At 46.7% G+C, this 10,393-nt stretch overlaps 1 protein-coding gene across 1 annotated transcript; it reads right to left on the bottom strand.

The window, feature by feature from the left end:
• Positions 1 to 2,848: 2,848 nt before the first annotated feature.
• Positions 2,849 to 7,884, bottom strand: LOC119310340 (ABC transporter G family member 11-like). The gene is made up of 8 exons (XM_037586127.1): positions 7,307 to 7,884; positions 7,045 to 7,124; positions 6,464 to 6,928; positions 4,530 to 4,616; positions 4,295 to 4,423; positions 4,002 to 4,196; positions 3,829 to 3,915; positions 2,849 to 3,747 (listed from the first exon to the last, which is right to left on the bottom strand). Exons 1-8 carry the CDS (start codon positions 7,785 to 7,787, stop codon positions 3,070 to 3,072), a joined length of 2,202 nt encoding a protein of 733 aa, XP_037442024.1. The 5' UTR covers positions 7,788 to 7,884; the 3' UTR covers positions 2,849 to 3,069.
• Positions 7,885 to 10,393: the final 2,509 nt, after the last annotated feature.

The raw sequence follows: 10,393 nt of genomic DNA, 5'->3' as shown, positions 1-10,393 counted from the left end.
CATATTGCCTGAGTTTATTCTGTCTACATTATGTCATCTTGCTTCATGCATTACTTTGTTTGTTATGAACTTAATACCATAGATGTATGCTATATAGCGGTCGACTGATGAATAAATAGTAGTAGATGCAGAATTGTTTTGGCCTACTTGTCACAGATGTAATGCCTATGTACATGATCATTGTCATGAATAACATCATAACTATGCGCTTTCTATTAATTTCCCAACAGTAATTTGTTCACCCACCGTATGATATGTTTCAAGAGAGAAGCCTCTAGTGAAAACTATGACCCCCGGATCTACTTTTATCATATTACAAAAATCAAAAATACCTTGCTACAATTTATTATCGTTTATTTTGTTTTGCAATTTATCTATCTACCATTTCTAGATTTAATCCATTGTGACATGTTGGCGATTCTGATTGAGCGCGTCAAGCAAGACGGCCAGATTGCAGGAGTAGTGCCACACCTTGTCGATGGTGTCCTTTCTATTTTATAATACGCCGATGACACAATTCTTTTTATGGAACATGATCTGGACAAGGCTCGAAACCTCAAACTCTTGCTTTCAGTGTTTGAGCAAATGTCGGGTCTCAAAATAAACTTCCATAAAAGCGAATTATTCTGCTTTGGAGAAGTCGTTGAGGCGGCGGCCAATTATGCTGACCTATTTGGTTGCGCACATGGCCAATTCCCGATTAAATATCTGAGAATACCGATTCATTATCGACGCCTCACCATTGCGGAGTGGAAGCATGTAGAGGAGCGTCTAGAGAAACGGTTGAGTTGTTGGAAAGGCAAACTACTCTCAGCTGGAGGACGGTTGGTTTTGATTAACTCTGTCCTCACAAATATGATTCTCTATATGCTTTATTTTTTTCAACTCCCAAAAGGGGTCCTAAAAAGACTGGATTATTTTAGATCCAAATTCTTTTGGCAAGGAGACGGTGAAAAGAAAAAATACAGGCTGGCCAAATGGAGCGTGGTTTGTAGGCCAAAAGACGAAGGAGGGCTCGGAATTCATGACTTGCAGGTCAAAAACGAGGCCCTACTCAGTAAATGGTTGTTCAAACTTCTTACTGAGGATGGTGTTTGGCAAACCATGCTGCGCAACAAGTATCTAGGTCAAAAGGCGGTGTCCCAGGCATTTTGGAAACCTGGCGATTCGCACTTTTGGGCTGGCCTAATGGCAACAAAGAAACATCTCTTTCACTTTGGGTCTTTCGCGATAAAGGATGGGTCGGAGATTCGTTTTTGGAAAGACATCTGGCTAGGCAATGCCAGTCTCCGAGAACAATATCTAGGCTTATACAACATTGTTCGCGATAAGAATAATACTATTGCGCAAGTGCTCAGTTCATTCCCGCCGAATATTTCGTTCAGGCGGGATTTGATTAGCCCCCGACTTGTGTCATGGCATAATCTTTTATCCCGATTGGATTTGATTAACCTGACACAAGGCTGGGATGTGTTTCGCTGGAACCTTACTACATCAGGGTCTTTCGCTGTAGACTCTATGTATCATGCGCTCACACATTCTGAGGTACTAGTGAGTAATAACAAGAAAATTTGGAAGTCCAAAATTTCACTAAAAGTGAAAATTTTCATGTGGTATCTTCGTAGGCGGGTTGTGTTAACCAAAGACAATCTCGCACTGTTGTTTTTGTACTCATGACGAAACAATCAAACACCTCCTTTTCGAATGCAAGTTTGCACGTTCTACGTGGTCAGTCATCCAAATAGCGTCAAGTTTGTATCCTCCCACAACTGTTGCCAATGTTTTTGGTCATTGGTTGGACGGTATCTCAAATAGGTTCAAAACGCTAATAAGGGTGGGAGCGTATGCCTTAATTTGGTCGCTTTGGCTATGTAGAAATGATTTTGTTTTTTAATGGACGAAATGCTTCTCCTCTACAGGTTATTTTTCGGTGTACGCAATTGCTACATATGTGGTCTATGTTACAACGACCGGAGGACCAACCGCTGTTCAAGGCAGTGTGTATGCGATTGGAGCAGGTTGCTATGGAGGTTTTTTCCCAACATGTGTGGCAACATAACTTTCGGATCGATCTACCACCTCCATCGACATAGGCATAGTGTCGGTCTATAGGGCTCTACTGTTGCCGATTCGTCAGGTTTTTTTTTCATTAATTTTTGTCAGACCTTCATATTGGGACGTGTGCATACTAGTTATGCAGAGGCCGGGTGTTACTCATAATGCTTTGTATCCGCTTGATGCTACGTTTGAGATAATAAAATCACCTTTTATCGAAAAAAAATTACTAGATTTAATCCCTGCATGTAACAAGTTCAAGGGGATTGACAACCATCTTGCCCGCGTCGGGTGCAAGTATTTGCTCTTGTGTGTGCATGTGTTATTCCCTAGGCTTGATGTGATTCTCCTATTGGTTCGATAACGTTGGTTCTCACTAAGAGAAATACTTATCAGCTACTATATTGCTTCACACTTCCTCTTCGGGGAAAATCTTAATGCAGCTCACAAGTAGCATTTGATGGCCTGCTCCCGAAACCAGCCAGGAAGGGGGTCTTTAGAGGGGTAAGATGAATGTTGTGGGTGGTGGCTGATGTCTTCAGCAAGGGCGCCTGTCATGCTCAGGATTGTTGGATGATGCCTCTGGAGATATGTTGTTGTGGTTTTAGATAGTCTGCATAGTTTGTATCCAACTTTACTTCAAAAAGCTTCGGTGCCTCGTCGTGTGGTTTTGTAATAAGGTCTAGATTTTGCTCAGTAGATGTCTCTTGTTGTTAGAAGGTGCTCGTTAACCCGTCATGTGACACTGAGACTGATGTCTTAACAAGAACTTGATGGATGCTTGTGTAATCAATTTTTTGAAAAATGAAAATCAGGGGGTGAACCCTTTTTTCAAAATGATAATACTAGTGTATATCGACAAACCGCTTACAGACAGCCTATGAACTAATTTGACAAGTTTTGTGCACTTCTTTCTTTTGCGGCCTTTACATACACCGCACAACGCTGCAACACTACAGTACTCATAAGCAACAATCCTCCATTAACAAGACAATTGTGCTGATCTCTCCGGCCTCACTTTGCTCCATTTGCTTCGAAACTCTGGTCGGCGATGTGCACCGACGGCTGGGTCCTCCTGAAACTAAACCCGTTCACCATGGGCTTCACCTTCTCGGTGAGCTTCATGATGACCAAGAAGAGCACCCTGTACAATATGACCATCCCGAACAGGACCGCGAGGTCGACCCACTTATTGTACCCCATCTCCACCTGCCAGTACTGCCTGAGGATCTCGTCACCAGTGATGGTGGTGGCGCCGCCGGCTTGGTTATTTGGGAAGGTGAGGCCGAGGAACTCGTTCTTGTAGAAACCCTGGTTGGCGTACTTGTGAAAGGCAACGTAGTACATGGGGTACCTCCACACCGGCTTGGGAAGGTCGTGGGGCAGGCGGAAGAAGCCGCCGTTGAGCATCATGACGCCCTGGATGCCAGCGCCGGTGATGATGCCCATGAGGAAGTCCGGTACGGCGCTAGCCACGATCATCATCAGGCCCTCCACCAGCATCATGGTCATGAAGAGCACCAGCGCGAAGTAGGCAAAGTGGTCGAAGCTCCTCTGCAGGCCGACCAGGTAGTAGGCCATCGCGCCCGGCACCACGGAAATAAGGAGCAGGTACGGCGTCGCCGACACTGTGTTGGCGATCACGAACGACGACACCCCGTAGTGCCCGTTCAGCCTCTCCCTTCCAAATATCTGCATTGCGCATACCGAAAGCACATCAGATCAACGTATCGTGAGACGTGAGATGAGATGGAACTCGATCCGAAACTTCACCTTCATGTCCTCGACGAAAGATGGGAAGCCTCCGATGGCCATGAAGGTGAGGAAGGCGCCGACGAACATGAGCATGGAGCCACGAGCCTGCATGCAAAGTATTCAATCACACGGTTAACACAACAGTGATCAGTGGCGGTGGAAACTACAATGAGAGACTTCTTGATAGGCACCTGGATGGATCCGTAGTCCTGGCCGATGTCATAGAAGATGGTGCCGCAGCAGAGGCAGAGGGCGATGTAGATGGCGAAGCGGAGCCAGTAATAGCCGAGGTCCCTGTACATGTTGGTGAAAGACCTCTTGGTCAGCACGAAGGACTGCATCAGGAAGCTCGGCTGCTGCCCTTCCATCTTCACCACCTCCCCTCCCTGAAACCACACGACAAACCACATACACGCTTATAATTAGCAAAATTCAGCACTCCAATTGAAAGTTTCAGAATGTACGTGGAGTCCGGGCTACTCACAGTGCTGCGTATGTTGGCGATCTGCCGGGTCACCTTGTCCATATGCATGGATGATTTGTAGGAGACCGCCAGCGCGTCGATGTTCTCGGCGGTGGTCGTCTTCTTCCCGCCGAGGCCTTCCTCGATGTCCTGAAGAATAAGTAAATGGAGCGTATGGTTAGGAACACTATTCACCAGGAATATTTCAGATATGATGTTAAGGTCCTTGTTGATTGAACGGTGACGATGCGCTCACGTTGTCAAAGTCCTTGTTGACGGTCCTCAAAAAGTGGTCGGAAGGGTTCATCAGTGACGGGCAAGGAAACCCGCTCAGAGCAAAGAACTGCAACAAACAAACAAGCAAAGAAATTAGGTAACACAATTCGGTGGCTTCAAGAATTTCTTCTGTACTTTGACTGTAGCAATCCAAGTCCAGCAAGTGAGGAAGATAGGAACAGATGGCATGTCTGAAATTTCACATAATCATTAGCAATGCCATTTTCTTCAGTTATCTACCTATGAACCGACCGACCAAAACACATTTTTTCTCCTCCGTGACCGTCAGCCCGTCAGCTAGGAAAACGCGCGTGTTTGTCAAACCGTGTGGTCAACTTAGTCACCCCACGAAATTACTCTCACCTAATACTTCATCAATACACCGATTAATTTGTTGTACTCCCTCCGTTTCTTTTTAGTCTGGTCAAAGTCAAACTTTGTTAACTTTGACTAAGTTTATAGAAAAAAAAATCAAGTTTCATAATATGAAATCAATAATGTTAGATGCATCATGAAATTAATTTTCATACCATATAGCTTTTTTTTTATCAATCATACCATATAGGTTTAGTATTGTAGATGCAGATGTTTTTTCCTATAAAGTTGGTCAAACTTTACTGGGTTGACTTTGACCAAATCTTATATGCAGACTAAAAAGAAACGGAGGGAGTATTGTTTTTTGCGGGGAATTAATTTGTTGTATCAGGAGACTTGCTTCGCACAGCGGATCACCTAATACGAGTACAATACGATCCCTCCACAGTCTACAGCCAAACTGAGCTTTCAGCCTTAGCTGTCACCACTGAAAAAACTGTCCAGAATACAAGCACATCTTTGCCACTTATGAACGCGATGCTGCAGGTGGCAGAGGCTCCGAAGCTAAACCGCAGTCTAGCATGTGGTCTCCTGTTGCTAATAAGCTGCATATGTACTCCGGTCTCCATTCGGCTCAGCAGTCCCTACCAATGACTCGAGTACAGTTCCGCCGACGTAAAGGTGCAACTGTATGTGTATGGTGATTAATATCAGGTTTAACCGATAATTGCTGCCACGTATCTGACCCCTTAGACGGGGTCATACATATATATTGGATAGGAGAAGTCAAATCAATATATGAATTCGGGTCACAAAAGTCATTTTTAGTTGCAGGAAGAATCCGTTTAACAAATTTTGAAATACAAATGAGTCTTAGCTTCTCTTAGGGATACATTAGAATTCAATATATTACAGACTTAAAAAGGACGGTCAATACTTCAAAATAAATAGGATGCAGGTTTGCTTCTCCACAAGAAGAAAAAGGATGTGATTTCGCCAACCCATCCCAGTGTGCGGGGCAACTTGGGTAGGATCTTTCCTTAGATGTGATATGTTTGATCAATGTTATTTTTAAAAATACAAAACATGTTTAAAAAGAATCAAAAAATGGTATCATCAAAAACTCCATTCAAATACGAACTAATAATATTAAGTCTATAATACATAACTTATAGTTTGCAAATTAAATCAACGGTCAAAGTTTAACCCGGAATACAAGAGGGCCTAATAAACCCGAATGAACATACTATATATTATTATTTTTTGCTAAAATATTTTGGTCTTGCAGATATAAACCGTAGGTACGTGGTGAAACAATTCACAATTTTGTTTACGGTATAATTTTGTTAAATTTGATCATACAATCTCAACCCTAATATCATTTTTGGTACCACCGTCGAGTGTGAAACTGTGAATATATACGCCTACTAGGGTTGCGATCATGTCCAAAGTCCAAGCACGTTTAACCCATCGACAATTTGGATATAGTTTCGGTACTTGATAGCGACAGCAACAGGCAGCAATCAACAGCACTGCGCACGTATATATACTAGCTACGTGCGTACGTAAAACGTATATGTGTAGAGCAGACGTATATACCTGGTTGGTCTCGGCGGCGGGGCCGAAGAAGACGGTCTTGCCGTAGGCGAGGAGGCAGAGCCCGTGGAAGAGGCCGTAGACCTCGGTGCTGGGCTGGTGCACGGCGGCGACGACGGTCATGCCCTCCCGGCGCGCGAGACTGGCGATCCGGCTGACGACGTGGAAGGAGGCGGCGCTGTCGAGGCCGCTGGTGGGCTCGTCGAGGAACAGCAGCGCCGGCCGGGTGAGGATCTCCATGCAGATGCTGACCCGGCGCCGCTGGCCGCCGCTGATCCCCTTGTGCATCCACCCGCCGATGCGCGTGTCCGCCGCGCCCTCCAGCCCCATCTCCCGCAGCGTCTCCTCCGCCCGCTCCCGCTTCGCCGCCGCAGACATGCCGCTCGGCAGCTGCAGCGACGCCGAGTACCGCACCGCCTCCCGCACCGTCAGCGTCGTCATCAGCACGTCGTCCTGCGTCACGTACGCCTGCAACACGCAAAGGATGCGTTGATTAACTAAAATAATTGATAGAGTACGTTCGTTCACGATCAACCCGAATGAAAATGAGATTCTCCGAATTGAAATAGCCCATCCATGCTTACCGAAGTTCCGTAGGATAACTTCTGCCTCCGGCCATTGATCAAGATGTCTCCCTTCTGGCTGACACCAGAGCCTAGCCTTCCTGTAATTATGTACCACGGAAGCTCGTCGGAATTAATTCTTTAATCTTCTCACCACAAAAATATAAATTTCTAAATACTAATTGTACGAGTCGCTACGACGCTAGCTAGCTGGCGAACAAAATCTTTCGAGTAGTTTATCAGGAGTAGTATTATTCACGAGCATGTATACGGCTGTACCAACCTGCTAGAGCGTCCAGAAGGGTGGATTTGCCGCAGCCGGAGGGGCCCATGATGGCGAGGACCTCGCCAGGGCGCGCATAGCCGTTGAGGCCGCGCAGGATGGGGACACGGCCCGCCTTGCCGCCGGCCGCCGACACCCACAAGTCCTCCCAGGAAAGCACGACGCCCTGGTCTACTCGGCGCAACGACGTCTCGCGAAGCACGGGGGGCACGGCGCCTGCGCCGTTCTCCACGCTGATCTCGAGCGACGAGGAGGTCCGCGACCGCGGCAGGGTCACCGGCATCGGAGCGAATGGCGGCGGCGGGAACGAGCTACCGCTGCCGAAAGGGAAGCCGTCGGTGCTGCGCAGGGAGCCGCCGAGGACGTCGGAGGCTGTCTCGGACGGCCCCTCGTCATCTGCGGCGTGGCCGGGACGGCTCTGCTCCCGCGGCGGGCTCGGCCTCCACCTCGGCACGGCGGGCAGCAGCTGCTCGGACGCCATATAGGGATGCTCAGCCGGCTCGATCGTCGGAGACGTGCGCGGAAGCTAGCAATCAGCTGGGTGGTGGTATGGGTTTCTTCTTTTGCTCGTGATGTCGCTGTGACTGTGCAGAATGGTGGTATGGGCTGAGAGCCCGAGACTGCTTAAATAGAGGGAAGATGAGGTGGTTGAGTGCAGGATTTATACTACTTAATCCTAATTCAAATCAGAACTTAGATTAAGTTTTCTTGAATGCCTCTTTGAACACAGGAGCTGGTCAAAGGGGAACGGGGGTGCCTAGTTCCTTCTGTCTGTATACGTACGTGCGTGTGGCCTTCAACTTCCTTTTTCTATGACACAAGGTGTCCAGTGTTTTGCAGACAAATACTAATATTGTCGTGAAACTACGAGACTGACACTATTGTACGCAATTTTACTGCCGAAGCAGTGGTTCTGCTGTACTAAAATGATTACGTCTGTGTGCTTTCATTGCTTGGTACGAGGTTCTCCAGAGCAACTTACTCTGCTTCCTTCGGGTTACGATACACTGAAAATGCACACTTAAAGAAATTTCGTACCAACAGCAAATTCCATCATAGTTGCTGACGTCCTCACCCAATAGATGATCCACCCTCCTGCCCCATGGTACGATTCGCAGAGGACACCCTAATCCTAGCTAGGGCAACATCACAAACATTGATAACTCTGAAAATTCTTGATGACTTTGCCAATGCCACTGGACTCCATATTAATTTCAAGAAACAACTATGTATCTTCCCCGACCAAACGAGAATTCTCCTCCCCTCTACCTGCCGCTCTGCCGACTGGTGGCAGGGAAGGGAACACCGATTCCTCGACTTCGGTTAGTAGTTTAGGTTAGACTTTTTAGCCTTTGCAGTGGTGGTGCTTCATATTCGAGTTCGTCAACTGGGCTTCGGTCCACCTCGAATCTATCCCTCAGGATGGACTCAATGAAATTGCAATGTAGATTCCTGTCATCTCCTTGGGACGACGAGGTTAGGGTTTCTCGTCGTGCTTGTGCGGCGGCGAGATCCATTGTCAACCACATTTGATCGATTCAAGGGCTCAACAATGACAATTGTGGCTACGGGGCGTTGGTCCGTAGGGGTACATGGACATAAACTTCCCGACTGTTATTGACAAAGTCAGGCCAGCTCCAGCATGGGAGGGATGACATCGGCACTTCGTCAGCTCATTCTGGCATTAGTAATTGTCGTTCGGATGTCTAGAAACATTGATATAATTTTTATTATGTTTGGTTTTGCTTTATATTTTTGATGAACTTTTATAATAGACTCGGGTTTTCACAAAATAATAATTCAAGAAACTACTTTCTACCCCATCAATGTTTCACACAGGAACTAGCATCCTGCTAGCAAATGACCATGGCATTGTCATTGCCTTCTTCCCCAAACATAACTAAGCCTACCCCATCCCCAACTAATCTGTTGTAGCCTCTTAACCACCTGCGACAATTTCACCTTCAACTGGCGATCTCTTCTTCTCAGGAAAGGGGGTTGGCCTGTCCTCCCCTCCGCAGTTTTGGATAGCCCCTACTTATTTCATGGGCTCCTTCCTTGAAAAAAATGATCATAGGATGACTTGATCAACATAGACGGTGTTTCTTTTGGTCAGACAAGGATGGTGACTTAAGACCATAATGTTAGGTTGCTTGGGTAAATGTTTGAACTCTAGAAATGATGGGGGCTCGGGTTTAGAAGCATTCAGCCACAACAATTTTGTCTTATCTTAAAATTTAATTACAAATCCTTGCATTCAAACAACCCCCATGAGAAAGAGTGGTCTCATCTCCCATGGGACCAATGAATCATACCTTGCAAATATTGTACACAAACATTTAGTCACACTGTGAGAGATCAGACAAATGCATAGCTAGACTGAAAGGATCGATATAGTTGACTAGAGGGGGGGGGGGTGAATAGGCAACTAACAATTTTTAGCTTTTCTTTACCAAATTAAACTTTGCATCAAAGTAGCTTATCTAGAAATGCAACTAGGTGGGCAACCTATATGATGCAACATCAACAAGCACACAAACAAGCAAAGTATATGACACAAATAAGCTTGCACAAGTAAAGGGGCGAAATAACCAAGAGTGGAGCCGGTGAAGACGAGGATGTGTTACCGAAATTCTTTCCTTTTGAGAAGAACACTACTAGGAAAAACCTTATACACAGAATCTTACCAGTAACGCGTGTTAAAATGAGGCGCTACTGCTAATTAGCAGTAGCGCTTCTTCCCAAACCGCGCTGCTGTTACCCTCTTAGCAGTAGCGCGGCAGGAGCTGAACGCGCTACTACTATAATTGCCACACCGTTCCCGACGTGCTAGGTATAGTAGTAGCGCCCTTCTAGAAAAGGCGCTACTACTACCGATTTTAGCAGCAGCGCGTTTTTCCCTCCCACGCTACTGTTAAATCTATTCTCACCTAACCCCCGGCCGGCCCGCGCGGCCTGATTCCCTCCTGAGATCTTCCTCCCCCAATTCACCACTCTCTTCTCCCCCTCGCCGCCGTCTCACCGCTGTCTCCCCCGACCCCGCCTCGCGACCGTCTCCCCCGACCCCGCCTCGCCGCCGTCTCCCCC

The sequence above is a fragment of the Triticum dicoccoides genome, chromosome 5B (assembly GCF_002162155.2).
Source record: "Triticum dicoccoides isolate Atlit2015 ecotype Zavitan chromosome 5B, WEW_v2.0, whole genome shotgun sequence".
In the NCBI taxonomy this organism is placed as follows: domain Eukaryota; kingdom Viridiplantae; phylum Streptophyta; class Magnoliopsida; order Poales; family Poaceae; genus Triticum; species Triticum dicoccoides.
The sequence above is the reverse complement of the archived record's forward strand: the minus strand, read 5'-3'. Positions and strand labels throughout refer to the sequence as shown.